General features: G+C 42.3%; 1 protein-coding gene across 4 annotated transcripts in view; it reads right to left on the bottom strand.

Annotated features, from left to right (window-relative positions):
- CASK (calcium/calmodulin dependent serine protein kinase) overlaps positions 1 to 16,486 on the bottom strand; it is a 363,023-nt gene that overhangs the window by 53,341 nt on the left and 293,196 nt on the right. For all 4 annotated transcript variants that reach the window (XM_039255996.1, XM_039256003.1, XM_039256010.1 and 1 more), the window contains exons 12-13: positions 6,968 to 7,045; positions 4,248 to 4,328 (exon numbers count right to left, since the gene is read on the bottom strand). In XM_039255996.1, coding sequence (XP_039111927.1) covers positions 4,248 to 4,328; positions 6,968 to 7,045 — 159 coding nt within the window. The remainder of the gene's footprint in view (positions 1 to 4,247; positions 4,329 to 6,967; positions 7,046 to 16,486) is intronic.

The following is a 16,486-nucleotide window of genomic DNA, read 5'->3' as shown; positions in this document are numbered from 1 at the left end:
GCTTAACTGACTGAGCCACCCAGGCGCCCCTGCATTTGGGTTTCTAATAGAAATGGCTGCCTGTTCCAAGATCTCAGGGGGCTGATCTAAACTGGGGTCTGGGTGAGGGGGCACTAAACAGTGCATAGCTTGAAGAAAAAAAAAATTAAAAAAAAAAAAAAAAGGGGCGCCTGGGTGGCTTAGTCGGTTAAGCGTCCGACTTTCGCTTAGGTCATGATCTCGTGGTTCGTGGGTTCGAGCCCTGCGTCGGGCTCTGTGCTGACTGCCGGCTCAGAGCCTGGAGCCTGTTTCAGTCTGTGACTCCCTCTCTCTCTGATCCTGCCCTGCTCACGCTGTCTCTCTCTCTCTCTCCTAGAAATAAATAAAACATTTAAAAAAAAAAATAAAATAAAATGCTTAGAAGAGAAAAGCTCCAGCAGTACAAGTTTATTTAACATAGTATATATAGCTCAGAACTCTATTTCCCACATGGGATATTATCTAAACATATGCTTATTTGGGAATGACCAGCGAGCTCAAGTTAAGTTTATAGGAAAATGGGTCCTCATTCCAGGTCAAACAACTTTTGAGAGCATGGGCTCTGGAGTCAGCAAGATCTGGGTTTTGAACCTCAGTGAGGCCGCTTACTAGGTGAGTGACCTCAAGCAAGCCTCGTTACCTTTCTAGGGTGTGGTTTCCTCTCTGAACTGTAAAACGGGGTTAGCCACACTCCTTCACATCCCAGCCATCAGCAAGTCCTGTTGTGTCTAACCATCTCCACTGCTGAATCCCAGTCTGCCCATTTTCCACCAGCCCCATCCTTCTCCAAGCCCCTACCACCACTCACAACAGCCTCCCAACTGGCCTTCCCTCTTTTAGCACTTCTCCCCACCAGAATCCATTCTCTGCACATCAGCCACAGGATCTTTCAAGCGTGGATCTGATCACATTTTCCTGCATGCAGTCACTCAGCACCGCCCAACCGCAATCAGGAGAAAATCCAGACTCCTTACCACGGCCTGGAAGACCCTACTTCGTCTGGCCTCTGCCAACGTCTCCTAGCTCTTCTCATACCACTCTCTTCCTTGTTTGCTGTATCAGAGCCACAATAGCCTTCCTTCTATACTTTGATCTTGCAAAGCTCCTTCCTGCCTCTAGGCCTTTGCATTTACTCTTCCCCATGCTTGGATGTTCAGAAGGTCGGTTCTTTCAGATAGCAATTCTTAAGCCCTCAGAGGGGCGTTCCCCTGACTGCCTGAAGTAGCTCCCACCTCACTATCACGTCTGCCCCACCATCCTTTCTTTTTCTTCATAGTTATTACCATGATATGAAATTATCTTGTTAGTTGACTTGTTTATCTTGTGTCTCTAGCCCACTTATCCATCCTGCACCCCATCCCCACTACAATGGACATTCCGTGAGGGCAGGGGCCTTGTTTGTCCTATTCACCACTGTCCTTAATACACAGAGTAGGCATTTACATATTTGATGAATGAATGAAAATGTTTTCTCAGGATCTAGCTAGGTTTTCAGAAATTAAAAGAATTATTTATTATTTTTGAAAATGTTTGGTAATAGCAATGCATATATTGACTTCTCTCTGACTTCAAAAAGCAAAAGAAATCAAGGCTTCAAAGGTGGGGAAGTTGTGAGACATGGGGTTAATCTGAGCTTTAATGACTTTGGAAAAAAAACAACCTTAAAAAAGACTCTTATTTGGGCATATGTTAATTTCTTTATTTGGCTTATGTCAAATCTGAAAGATCTACTGGTCTCAAATGGTTCTATGTCATTCTATTAATTTTTAAAATTTTATTTATTGAGAGAGAGAGAGAGAGAGAGAGAGCGAGCGAGCAAGTGAGAGCGAGCATGGGAGGGGCAGAGAGAGATGGGAGAGAGGAAGAATCCCAAGCAGGCTCTGCACTGTCAGCGTGGAGCCTGATGTGGGGCTCGAACTCACAAACTGTGAGATCATGACCTGAGCTGAAATCAAGAGTCAGTCACTTAACTGACTGTGCCACCCAGGCACTCTCGTTCTATGAGTTGAACTGGGGTTACTTAGCAACTTATAAACAGACATGTCTGTTCAAAACGTACAGGTTTCCACCTCTGAGAGGCACAGTGCACAGCACAGGACTGTCCGTGGAGGCGAGGCTAACCAGTCTGCAAATGGGCAAGTTCCTAATCTAGTCAATGTTTAGCTGAGGACTTACTGTGTACCCTATACATGATAAGACACCAGGGAGTAAACGAGGAATATTCATTAGCTAGCATTTATTGGGCATAAAGATACATCAGGCACTGTGCTAAGCATGGTAATGTACATCTGTGTAATATTCCAACTCCGTGAGTTCGGCTCAGGGAGTCAGAATTCTCAGAGCTATGGCGGCAAGGCTGAACCCAGAGCTCTCGCCACTTTTACACGACATAAGACATGCTGTCACACAAGGAGAATGAATTACAATCTGGGGAAGCATGGGCTACATATATGAAACCATCAGAGGAACACTATTAAGAGTACTTAAGTTCTGATATTTGTGATCTCTCAAGCTTGAGGATACTACTAAAGCATGCAGTCTCTTCATTTTCCTGGTCTATATAAAACAGTTAATAATAACCATCAAACGAGATCACAAGTTTAAGGAGGACAACAAAGTTGAGCTGAGCTGTGCCCATTCATTGGTGAAGGGACCTGCTTTGGCAGGCCGGCACATATTACAGTGTTCCGTGGGCAAACGCTAGCAAGCGCTGAAGGAACCACAGAAGAGAAAGGTCTGTGGCCTGCAGAGGTGATAGGAGAGATTTTGATGGCAGAGGCGGGATTTGAGCCGTGTCCCATGTTCGCACACCGAAGTTGTAAGAATGCATTTACCCGCAGGTGCAGAACCTGATTTCCTGTCACTCACTGGAGAGAGCTGCTGTCATAGGCGAATCAGGTGAAACATTCTCAAGGATTATACTTGACTTCAGCCTTCAATGCGCGAGTGGGAGACTAAGCATGGATACGGTAATTACTTCTTTCTAAGTGGTCACTTTGAGGAGAAAATTCTATTTCAATGGCTGTGCTAAAGTTTTAAAAACACTGTATCATAAAGTACCACGTATAGCAAAACTCAGCACAATTGATAGGATATACCTGTTATATTGCTAATGTTACTTTAAAAGTATCACCTTAGGGGCCCCTGGGTGGCTCAGTTGGTTAAGTATGTAACTCTTGATTTCGGCTCAGGTCATGATCTCACAGTTCACGAGATCAAGCTCTGTGTTGGGTTCCATGCTGAGTGTGGAGCCTGCTTGGGATTTTCTCTCCTTCTCTCTGCCCCTCACCCACTTGCGATCCTTCTCCCTCTCCCCGCCTCAAACTAATTAATTAATAAGTGTCAAGTATCACCTCAATAGTAGTAATAAGAACATAGCTTTTTTTTTCTTTTTAAAGAACATAGCTATTAAGCCATATTTTCTCCCAAAGGGCGATCACTTAGATTTTCCACTCTTTGCATATATTCTACCTATACTGATGTGGCTTATGGTTTTTTAAAAAAATTTCTTTAAGTTTTAGTTATTTATTTAAGTGATCCCTACCACCAGCGTAGGGCTCAAGCTCACAACCCCGAGATCAAGAGTCACACGCTCGACTGACTGAGCCAGCCTGGTGCCCCTGATGTGGATAATGTATTAAAAATGTTATACTCAACATGAATTTCTTTTTGTCATCATGCTTTTGAACTGCAGTTAAGTAGACAACTCCGACTTTCTTTCACAGAAAGGTACCTTCCACAGAAAGGTAAACAGTCCTGTTTAACTGTTAAGTGTTATAACGACTGGCTAACTGCATGTGCTGTCTCCACTTCCCATACGGCAGAAACGCCTGAAGAAAGTGTAAGAGTTCTGCATTGTCCAGAGATGGAATCCTTCCAATAAATCACCTAGGTTCAGAGAGTTCTTTATTAGTGAAAACTGTCTCCAATTTGAGTTCTCTGTGGTTTAAGTTAACAGAAACAGTTCCGGTGACTTAAGAACTGTCCGGCAGGAAGCAAACCCCTTGTGTGATGACTGCACAGTTGTTGAGAAGCGACCTCAGGAATGGCATCTTTAGGACTGGGACACAAAGTAAACAAAAAGGATCTTAATGTGTTTCATATTATATGGTACTGTAGTCCTAACAGTCTGATAGTATATGTGTAACGACGTATCTGATGATTTTAGGAGGATGATTAAAACTTCTTCTGAAAGTGAGGTTTTTGTTGTACAGAAGTTTGTCACTCACCATGAAATGAGGTTGTGTTAAAATACGCTTTAGTTCCTTTGCGTCATTATTCTCGGGGTAACATGAAATTTCTTCCAATACCTAAAAAATAAGCAAGATGGATAAGAGTATAAACAGGATGCCGGCTTTAGAAAATAGAGAATTCTTTTAAATTAAAAATTATTAATAGATTATTATGGCAGGCAAAACAATTAGTCTGGAAAAAACTCATTGCTGTATTAATAAAGATTATTAATATAAAAGGAGTCTACTGATGGTAATAAAAAATAAAGCATATTGCTATAATTTCTCTGACTACATTACCTAACCATAACCCAAAAAACACAAAAACAAAATGATGTGTCTGCAATACAGATTTACTCCAGGTGTCAGTAACTTAATTAACTTAATGGGAAAATATGTCTACAAATCTTTTTCCAAACTTGCTACCAAAATGAATCTGGAATAAAAGTTAATAGCAGCTTTTTAAAAAAATATATATTAACAAAACAGTCATTCCTTTTAGAAAGACTAAAACGACACAGGCTCAAATAAAAACCTTTAAAAAAAGAGAAACACTCAAGTAATCTTCCTTGCAGCCTGGCAGAAGCAATGATCTCCACACTTATCCCCTTACATAGAGAAAACCATGCTTCTGCCAACAGTTGCTGGGATTCACTGCCAGGGAATCCAAGAGCACAGTTATAACAAGAACAAGAACACAACACAACATGAGAACAACACAAAACTTCTCCTTTCATTCAGAAAGTTATCCATTACCTCCACGATGGAGTTTATCCATGTACAGTTTGACTATGTGATGTGAGACCAGGGGCCTCTTTTTTTCCACCTCCCAGAGTAAACCTGTTGTGGTTCTAACTGTAGATGGTTGGACTCACAGAGGAAAGACAGAGAGAGGGAGACAGGGAGAGAGGAGGGGAGAGAGGGGAGAGAGGGGAGAGAGGAGGGAAGAGAGGGGAGAGAGGGGAGAGAGGGGCAAGAGGGGGGGAGAGGGGGAGGGGGGGAGAGAGAGAGAGAGAGAGAGAGAATATTCCAAGCAGGGTCTGCACTGTCAGCATGGAGCCCAATGTGGGGCTCCAACCCACTAACCGTGAGATCATGACCTGAGCCGAAACCAAGAGTCAGGCGCTAACTGACGGAGCCACCCAGACGCCCCTCACAGAGTACTTATACACACTGTGAACAATTCCCAAAGCTGAGCCAATCAAGGACTGCTTCAGCAGGACTGGGTATCAGGGGGCACGTCATCGGCCCAGAAGAATCTCTCACCTCACCTTGGAGAATCTAATACTGGGGCAGGAAGGAATGTTCAGAGGTCACTTAACCTAAGGCTTAGATTTCACTAGCATACCTAAGTGCCACTCCATCACCTCCTCAGGGAAGAACAAAAAAGACCAAACAAACACTACAGTTTTCTCCTTTCTTATCTAAAGGAACCCTTGACAAGTACTGGTTATGCTGTTCCTTCGTATTGTTTAATGAAGATAAGCAGATTCTCCTTGGTGTACTGTAGGCTTTGAGGATGAAACTGTGTGTTCTCTCCGGTCCCCTGCTACTCTCACGAAGTCTATCATTTTCAACAGCGAGGTGTGGTCTCCTAAGTCAGAGAAGCTCTCCCGGCTGGTGCCCTGGACCACAAGCGCAGGCCCAGTAGCGCCCCCTTGGTCTTCTCAGTGGCTATGCCATCCCTGCCAGCATCGGTGTTGTGTTTAATCCCTTCCGGAAGGGATTATGTCTTTCGTGCCTTTCATTTAGTAGTCTCACTGTATAAAAATATTTCTTAAGGGGAAATGCTAATTTGCATAAAGATTTTTAGAACATCAAAAAGTGGAAGAAAAAAACCCAGATGTCTAACAATGGGGGAATTGCAAATTCATTATAATTTAGTAACAGCAAAGAAGATTTATGCCATTGTTAGAATTTGTATTTGTGAAGACCAAATATAAACATTGGAAAAATGATAGTATAATGTCAGGTAAGAAAAGATACATTTTGATTACAAGTATATAAAATGTATATGCAAATGGTAGTGATTGGAAGTGCACACGCAAAAATGAAAAGTACTGTGTTAAGGTGACGGGATTATGGATGGATTTTTATTTATCCAAACTTTCTGCAGTATCATGTTTCTATAATAAAAAGTTGGGGCACCTGGCCAGCTCAGTCAGTACAGAGTGTGATTCTTGATCTTGGGGTTGTGAGATCAAGCCACACACTGGTGTGGAGATAACTTAAAATAAGTAAAAATGAATTTCACAAAAAGTTAAAAAAAAGTCTGTGATGGATACAGCCATGTACACCAACTGGCAACTTACAGAAATGATTTCTCTCTAAACTGAATATACTTAATTGCTATAGATATTTAATTAACCTCCAAACATTACCACCTTAAAAAAACAACTCTAATTTTCAGTCTATTTCTACCAAGTGTAGTAAAATGACTTACTTATTTAAAAAAAAGAGAGAAGTACCATTGATATATTAACATGTTCAACTTTACATAGCAGAACCAGAACTGGAAATCAAGGCAATGCTGCCACTGAGGCTTTCCTTTCTTTCCTGTATGTAAAACGCTCAGCGATAAAGTTAGAAATACTAAATCTGAGTATCAGGGTCCAGCTATGACTCCAAGGAAACCACCTCTTACAGTGCAGCAGAAATGTTCTCAATAAAGGTAGCAAATAGGACACCCAGACACATTTACAAGATATATCACTTACCTCTTTGGCTCTCTGTACTGCATCACTCGGAGGATTCCTGATTTGTGGTGAAGACTTTGTGTTAATTTTGTCATACAGCTAAAAGCAAAGAAGAAAATCCAATCAATACTCGTAATTCTTTGCAAAAACTCAGAGCTTCATGTTATTTATTACTTCACTACACAATATCTTCTTCTTACGAATGCCGGCTGATGGTTTTCGGTGGTATCTTCTCATTAATAATCTCTTACTCATTCAAGGAAACTCATTGCAATAGGAGTCTGACGTGTAACTTTTTAGAAAATCATCTTTAAATAGATGGCTCGAATTCTGCCAATGTGGCAATTTCTGTTCTTATTTAAAACTGATTACTATTTAAGAATTGCAGTATTTTTTTTGCCTCTGACAGAAGCAACATTCAGTAGCATGGATAGAGAGCAAAATGAGAGAATGCTTTCTGGCCAAGACACGTCTAAAAGAATTTTCACAGAAATCTAAATCTTGGGAAAGGGCAAACCCAACTCCTTCTAGGAAGGAATGTTCTCACAAAAGGTTTATGCTTGTTTTACTAGGGCTGTTTATTAACAGTATCAGTGCTGGCATCCTTCAGCAGGAAATCAAGGACACGGACTTTTTCCTTTCGAATGTGCAAATTCACAGAGCATGAGAAAACACTGAAAAGAATCTAAATATATTCTGAAACACAAGTCTAACTGATCCAAAATCTGCCTTTCTGACGACAAATGATTTCATTCTTTAAGGAGTAATCTTGGTAGAGTAGAAATACAATGAAAATGTTAATTTCTACCTCAAACGAAATGGCTCATTCAACAGTCTGCTTTGAAAGGTGAAAAGTTAAAAATGATCATGGCTAGCCTGCCATGTCTATTTCCTAACTTCTCTAAAACAGGTGGGGATTTTTTGGGGTTGGTTTTGGTTTAGTTCTTTTTTTCCTCCTTCCTATTATGCATCACAATGCTAGTGTGCAGGTCAAATACTGCCTGTACACATCCTTCAGGTTACGGTTAGATTTGCTTATACTGATAGAAGACAAAGCCTTATGATTTCTAAGTGTTCAGGCCACACCATACATAAAAATGCCTTATGGTAAATACGTACATTAATTACAAAGATGCGTAATGAGAAATGTGAAGATAAAGCAGTGACCAGTTTTAAATGATGGCATCAAGTGATACTAACTCAGAGGTTAAATGCATAGTATAAGTAGTCTAATAAAATGCTCTATTTAAAATATTATACAGCTGATCCTTGAATAACATGGGTTTGAACTGTATGGGTTTCCTTATTGTGGGGGTTCCCCCCCAATAAATACAGTACAGTGCTCTAAATGTATTTCTCTTATAATTTTTTAAAAAGTTTGTTGCAATTACAATCTCACCAGCACTGAGTACCTATCTCCCTGTACCCTCATCAGATCAGGAGCTTGTATTACAATTTTATATAAATCTATGTATCTATTTGCCAGTGTGTTGGGTGCAGGGAGTCTCTTGACAAGTTTTCTATTCCCCCACGCTCACTCTCTAGAAATGAGAAGGGATCTTTTTAATTAATTAATCTCTATGCCTAATGTGGGGCTCGAACTCACAACCTCAAGATCAAAGGTAGCAGGCTCTACTGACTTAGACAGCCAGACACCTCCCCTGTTATGATTTCTTTAAAGATTATTACTTAATGTTTTATTTATTTCTGAGAGAGAGAGAGAGAGACAGTGTGAGCAGGGGAAGGTCAGAGAGAGAGACACAGAATCAGAAGCAGGCTCCATGCTAGCTGTCAGCACAGAGCCCGACGCGGGGCTTGAGCCCACGAACTGAGATCATGACCTGAGCCAAAGTTGGATGCTTAACCAACTGAGCCACCCAGGTGCCCCATATTATTTTTTTTTTTTTTAGAGAGAGAGAGAGAAAGTGAGAGAGTGAGTATGCATGAGAGAGAGCGCACACATAAGCAGGAGAGGGGGCAGAGGGAGAGAGAGAATTTCAAGCAGTCTATACACTCAGTGGAGAGCCTGATGCAGGGCTCAATTCCATGGCCCTGGGATCATGATGTGAACCAAAATCAAGAGTCGACTGAGCCACCTAGGTGCTCCCCTTCTTATGATTTTCTTAATAACATTTTCTTTTCTCTACCTTAGTTAATGGGAAGAACATAATTTATAATACATGTAACATACAAAATATTTGTTAACAGTTTATGTTATTGTTAAGGCTTTTGGTCAACACTAATGTATTAGTAGTTAAGTATTTGGAGAGCCAAAGTTATATGTGGGCTTCTGATTGTGTAGGGGTCAGGTCCTCTAACCCCTGTGCTGTTTAGAGGTCAACCATACTAACATTTAGGGAACTAGCGATATATGGCTGGTTCACAAAAGTTAGCCCAAATCTCTGTAGAATGTACATGTGGAGTCTTCATCCTTGGAATGGTTTCTGTCTCTAAAGGCTGTAAATTTTGAAATTTGGAACTCAATAATGTATTTTCCCATAGCAATAATGTTATACATAGCATTAGGTTCCCAGGCTAGCCTAGAGATAACATACACACACACACACGCAATATAAAATAGAAGAAAAAAACAACCCCTCTAAAGTAAGGAACCGGAAGTTTTAAAAAATTCCCTAGGTCTTATGTCATGTGGTTTCTTGAGGACTTGTAGCAGCATCAGCTGGGGTCCACTCCAGATCTCCTGCATCAGGATTTGAAAAGGGGGTCCAGAAATCTATTCATCTTAAGTTTATTTATTTTGATAGGGACAGAAAGAGTACGAGCAGGGGAGGGACAGAGAGAGAGGAGACAGAGAATCCCAAGCAGGATCCACGCTGTCAGCACAGAGCCAGATGTGGGGCTTGAACCCATGAAACTGTGAGATCATGACTTGAGCCAAAGCCAAGAGTCGGACGCTCAACTGACAGCCACTCAGGCATCCCAGAAATCTATATTTTAATGAACTCTTTAGGTATTTGGAAATCTTATGCCCAAGTGCTAACTTCTGAGTGGTAGCACCAACAATAAGAATTGCTATTTTTCTCTCCCTCTCTCGCTGACCCTCCCCCGCTGTCTCTCAAAATATATAACTAAAAAAACCCCGAATTGCTACTTTTACTGAGCACTTACTAGACACCAGTTATTTGTCAAAACTCTTTACAATCCCTTGTTTAATCTCAAACAACCCTAGAAGATTGATACCCTTCTTATTCCCACTTTACAGATGAGGAAAATGAGGCACAGAGTGATAAAGTGAGAACCACAGTTCCAGCCTTACAGCAACTGCACAGGTGGTATACAGATGCTTGGAGGGTCAACATTTTCAGGGCTCTGCTCCCCAAAAAGTGCTCAGACCAAATTTTCCCTGCTCCTTTGGTCTGGTCTGATTCAGTTCCTCACATATTCACCCAAAGTTTGGTGGAACTAGTGGTGGGATGAGGGAGAGGTTGGGTGTTTCCTACAAGGCAGAAATAGTAGGAAGGAATGAAAAGAAGGGGTCTTCTGCCTGAGGAGGGGGCATGGGGCTCTGCTCCTCCCAGATCCTAGGAGAGCCCAGGAACGGAGGAGTCCAGGTAGGCACTGGACCCAATGGACAACTAAGAATAAATGGTAAATATTTGGGGCACCTGGGTGGCTCAGTCAGTTAAGTGTCTAACTTTGGTTCAGGTCATGGTCTCATGGTCTGTGGGTTTGAGCCTGCATCGGGCTTTGTGCTGACAGTGCAGAGCCTGGAGCCTGCTTCGGATTGTGTCTCCCTCTCTCTGCCCCTCTACCGCACACACACACACACACACACTTTCTCTCAAAAGTGAATAAAAGTTAAAAAAAAAAAAAAAAAAAAAGAATACATCGTGGATCTCAACTGCTTGCTCACTGACCAAAACGGCAAGTTAGAACCAAGGCAGGAAGGGGCTCATTTTGTCACCATCAGTGGGAAGAGGTAATCCCTTGTGGACTCAGCCATCCATCTACAAATTGAGGTCCTACTGTGTACCAGACAGTGCAGTTCTATTTACTGGGGTTATGAAAATGAAAAAGATGACAGTTTTTGTCCTCAAAGAACTCATGAATTTTAAAGACACATAAAACCAAAGGCCCAGAAACCTATGCTTGCTTGATCCCCTTGAGTACCTGAGAGTAGTCTGGTCCCCAGTGTATCAACTGGAAGGTGGTATCAACTCACTTAGTGAGTGAGCCCCAAGGTGGGGACTATCTGAATGTGCATGCATGACATGCCAATCTTCATTGCCCTCCTCAATTTCTGTGAGTGGGTTTTTGCCTTAAAGACTCAAAATTTTAGGGATACCCATAACAAACACAAGCCATTTGAGAAATGTAGCAAAGCAAGTAAATAAAAAGTCACAAATGGAGGAAAATTTTAATGCAGTGTCACATTAGTATTTTATTTGAGGGGAGGGCTGGGAGGGAGGAAAAGGGGTGGGGGAAGGGGGAGGGAGGGAGAGGGGGAGAGAGAGAATCTCAAGCAGGCTCCACGCAGGCTCCACGTTCAATGAACCTCAGCCTGATGCGGGGCTTGACCCCATGAACCTGGGATCATGACCTGAGCCGAAATCAAGAGTCGGACACTCAACTGGCTGAGCCACCCAGGTGTGCCACTAACATTAGTGTTTTAAAATGGTAGTCAGAAATATGCAGCTTTTCAACTTCTCATTCTTATAGATTCAAAGTTCAAGTCTAGGTGGAGTTTTATGAAGGTGTGGGGGCAAGCGAGAGGTGGCTGGGTTTTGAGAACAAAGGCTGCAGCTAGTATAAATAATATCTAGAATGATGTAATCTGGGACTTCCCCTGTTGTCTTGGACTTTCAGCTGGAGCCCAGAGCTAAGGCCAATAGGAAGTAAGTGGTACCAAGTCTACTAGAAAGCCGCCAGACCATCCCTCTAGGGCTTGCTGAAAGCCAGCCAAAATGGTCCTTCCCTAACTCACCCTAATGCTCTACTCTGCCTATAGAGGCACAAGCCTGGAATCTATAGGAGTCACAGGGTGGGGAGAGCAAGTGTTTGATCTCCCTTCCCTTCTTGTTGGGGAGGAAGGCAGAGGGAGCTGCCTTCTTCCTCATGCCAAGTGGAAGATGGCAGATGCTCCAAAGGAACCACACGCAGAAACTGGAGGTTCCAATAATGAGAGCTCACTCTCTCACTTTCTGGAGGGATGCTTGCTGAGTCATAGCAACTTAGGAGGCCCGTCTTGGCGCACCGGGTAGGAGCTCTTTGTGAGAGAGAGTCCTTGGGGCAGCTTGATGGCTGGTGTTTGTGGTCCCAAGTGAAAAGATGCTGACGCCTGCCTCTCTCCTGGCTGGAGGCCACCTGGAGCCGTCCCAGCCAGCAGGGTGAGGCCAGTGGCAGGGCAGCCCACACTTGTAGTGTATGCGTGTGTTTCCCAGGAGTCAAGGAACTGCCTCAGAGTATGATCTGGCTGCGGCCATCTTGATGGAGCCCTGTCCAAGAGGGCTGCCTGCGTGGAGCAAAGGGACCCGGAAGTAAGTAGCTGTCAGGCAGCACGTTGGGGCAGGAGCTGAGAAGTTAGTGCTGAGGCCAGCTGCAGAGTACAGAAGATGCAGAGCCCAGAACAGAGCCAACATCTGGATGCCTGCCACACCAAGGGTATCGATGGCCAAGAGGGCCCTGGCTGCCTGAGGGACAGGATTCTGGAACATGCTGTTTAAGGGCTGCTTTCTCTTTTCCATGACCAGACTCTTGAGGTCTTTGACATTCAGTAATAGCACCTCACATGGGGCTGAGTACACAGGAGATGTTTAATACATGTTTCTTTAAAAAACAAAGGCGTATTTGAGCTGGTACATAGGAACTGTAAATAGATATTTTTAAAAAATTCAGAGTAACAAAAAAATAAATAGACTGGGAATACTTATTTCTTAGTTTGTTTCTTTAGGAACCAGATGACTTATCTTTGGTCCTTCTTGCATAGTTAAAAACTTTCCCTCAAAGTTAAATATATTTTGACCATATTTCTGTGTGTGTGTGTGTGTGTGTGTGTGTGTGTGTGTGTGTGTGTTTCAAGGCTGACTTCATCAGATTTTCAAGGTAGAAGAGGACCGACATGATTTGGCTCCTCCAATTTTTTTTTTCAGTTAATCTGCTTCTTCAGCTCCTCCATTTTAAGGAGCAAGCCAAGGTCTAGTGAGGTGAAGTGTCATGCTCAGGATTCTGCATCCAAAGCAGCAGGGACTGGACCATGAACTCCCGAGGCATCGTCCTCTCATATCAGATTCCCTTGGCTTGTGTCAGAATTCAGTAGCACACAAAGTCTTAGGCCAGGGAGACACCGTCAGCAAATATTTGGGGAAAGAGCTGTAGAAAATGCTATTTGCAGGTTGCAGGAAAAAATATACGAAATAGGATTTGAAAGATATTAGCCAATCAATTGCAAGCCTTGCCCTGTTAAAGAATGCTAGAATTCTAAACATTTCCTGGCCAGATGGTAAATATTTCATGCTTTGTGGCAGTAAGGGCTCTGTCAACCACTCAGCCTCGGCTGTGTATGCAAAGACAGCCATTAACAATCCATAAGTGAATGGGCATGGCTGTGTTCCAATAAAACTTTATTTACAGAATTGGCTGGCTAGATTTGGCGGGAGTGCTGTCGTTTGCCAAGATCTGCTCAAGAAGCTTAAGTTCGCAGTGGACTGAAATGACAAAACGTATTTCCTTTTGCTATTTGCTTTCCTGAAATTTGAAGACACCAAGAATACTGTTTTTGAACTCTTTTTCCTTTCCCTCCCTTTTAAAAAAAAAAATGCCAGTGAACATAGTGTTATATTAGTTTCAGGTGTACAATATAGTGACTGAACATTACCAGGGGCTCATCACAAGTGCACTCCTTGACCCTTGTCACTATTTCACCCATTCCATACCCCCTCCCCTCTGACAACCATGACTTTGAAGATATCGCGTGTGTTTGTAAAGCTGAGGTACAGAGGACGAGGCAGAGGGAGGGAAGAATGTTCATAAGTTATCCCTAGAGAGAAAACAAGAGCGAATCTGTTGTTTTCTCTTTCCAATGAAGTTAAGGTTACTCAACTTTAGCACTTTTTATTACACACACACACAGCAAAATGAGGAAACGTGAACAGCTGGCAGGGGAACAGATTGTTTCACACTGTCTCAGACAGGCCACTCTCTGCTGGTCTCTGGCACTGGGTCAGATATGACCACACACAGCTATGTGGACGCGCTTCATCTTTCTGTCTTAAGAAAGTAGAAGCACAGTTCTCTTAGGAGGCCACAATTCTCTATTTGAGATGGGCCATTTTAAACAGAGGAGTCTAAAGTTGGTGGTAATATTCAATTCAACTCTCCTGAGACTGTACTTCTGAACATAAAGGCGAAATCAGTTAAGATACCACTTTTTATTTATGTTCAACACACTGAATCAAGTTTCCTTTTATTTATTTATGTATTTTTAAGACGGTACTCAATCAGTCTCACTCTCTTCTGGTTTCTAGTCCTCAAATAGAAGCCTTGTTTTGCTCCTACTTTATGTGCAGCATTTAGCAAGCTCAACGTTTAAAAAAAGGAATGGTTGGCAGAGAACCACTATCGCTGGGTTATATGTCCCACAAACTTTTGAACACAGAGAAAAGCCAATCTCAGGACCAGAATGTGTAGTGGTGGAGATAAGATTATAACTTTTGCAATCAGACTGGAGACGTGGGCCAAATAACGAATGGGTTTGGGGAGCTTCAGGGAACTCTGCTGACATTCATTAGCAAGCCCCCTCGGACCAACTAACTTCAGACGGACCAAAGAAGACCCCTGCTGGAAAGGAATTCACGTTTTCAAGTGTCAAATATTTATTTAGCCGCAAGGCGTGTAATGAAATGTGCCTGCGATCCTAGTAAAACAGGTAACCAGAGTGTCCACAATTTCACACTGCACAACGATAATGGGAAGTGAAACGACTTGCTCTGGAAACAGACTGTCTTATTAAGGACTTTCGTTACCGTTTCTGTGAACTGTCTGTCAAGAAGCTGAGCGATCAGAAACAAGCTGCAACGTCATACCTTTTCTGTGAACCCAGCAGGTCAGCTATTGATAGCCAATGGTATTCTTAAAAAATACATGTGAAATCTGGCCTATTGCTAGGGAAAGGTGGTTTACTACTAAAATATAAGGAACTGCTATTCAGCCACAGCACTGGAGCCGGTTTTACAAAGTTAGAGATTGAAGAACAATCTTATGAGATCCCTAAATCTAGTTTTCCTGCTCAAGTACATACATAAACTTAGGTCAATGTTTCTGGAAGCCATTGAGTTAGATGCCCCAGGAAAGCTTTGGCCTAATGGTAGAGCAGTGAAATGTTAGCTTAAATCGAGCTTCAGAGAATCATGATGGGGTACATATCCTTACCTGAAGTCTTAAGAAGGGGCCCAGCTGGGTTAGGAATATGCTACTGTAACTCAATCAATTACGAAAGTTTTTCTTCTGACAGCAAATAGAAAACTAAGCAATCAGTTCGTCTGGGCCAATTCAAGAGTTCTTGAGAGGGGTGCAGAATACTTTGGATTCTGACACTGAAAGTTCCCCCAAAGGAGGCCCGCCCTCGTTTGGTTTAGGTTATAGCTGTCTGTGTTTAGAGCTGCTTTGGATTCAAGCCCGTTAGAACATTGCACTTACAGGGATTTATTTTTGAGACCAGAAAATTAAGACTTGCTTGATCTCCTAGTTCAGTCTAAAAAGACTGTCCCTTTGGTGGCCTAACAATATAAGCCACTGTGGCAGATTTGGGCAGCTGACAGCCCTTTCTGAGAAACTCCAGCAGTGGCCTCAGATGACCTGACATGACTGCTCTGTTGGCCTTTTTCAGTTGGCAAAGAACTCTCAAATTAAGCTTGTAAGAAATAAATCATAATGCCTATTCTTGAGTAAGCAAAAGAAAGCATAAGGAAAAACAACCAGTTACTTTATTTTGCTTTTCATCAAGCCTTCTGAAACAGGGCACTTTTTAATTCCAGATCCAAAGTCTGCCCACCTGTGAGAAATTTTACTAGGATATGAATTTCACTTCTATTAAAAAAAATTACCAACAACATTAAAAGAGTGTTGAAACTTCATTTCCTAATGTGCTGTTCTGAAGCATCTACGATAATAGTTAAACGATATTTAAACTAAATGTATACCTTATTAATTTGCAGTTTTACAAGAAAGCATTTACATCAAGTGTGTCCTATAGTATTGAATTACCAAGGCAAAACAATAACTTCTGACTTAAGATGTGACTTTTACTTTGTATAGGTGAGCACTAGGCATTTGTGTGTTTTTTTAAACTTTTTATTATTTATTTACTTTTGTGAGTGAGTGAGAGAGAGAGAGAGAGAGAGAGAGAGAGCGTGAGCGCGTGTGCATGAGTAGAGGAGAGGCAGAGAGAGTGGGAGAGACAGAATCCCAATCAGGCTCCACACCATCAGTACAGAGCCCAACATGGGGCTCGAACCCATAAACTGTGAGATCATGACCTGAGCCGAAGTCAGATGGTTAACCGACTGAGCCACCCAGGTGCCC

This window comes from Hyaena hyaena, unplaced genomic scaffold, assembly GCF_003009895.1.
Source record: "Hyaena hyaena isolate Hyena2069 unplaced genomic scaffold, ASM300989v1 scaffold_12, whole genome shotgun sequence".
Taxonomy (NCBI): Eukaryota; Metazoa; Chordata; class Mammalia; order Carnivora; family Hyaenidae; genus Hyaena; species Hyaena hyaena.
Note: the sequence above shows the minus strand (reverse complement) of the source record. Positions and strands in the feature narration are given on the sequence as shown.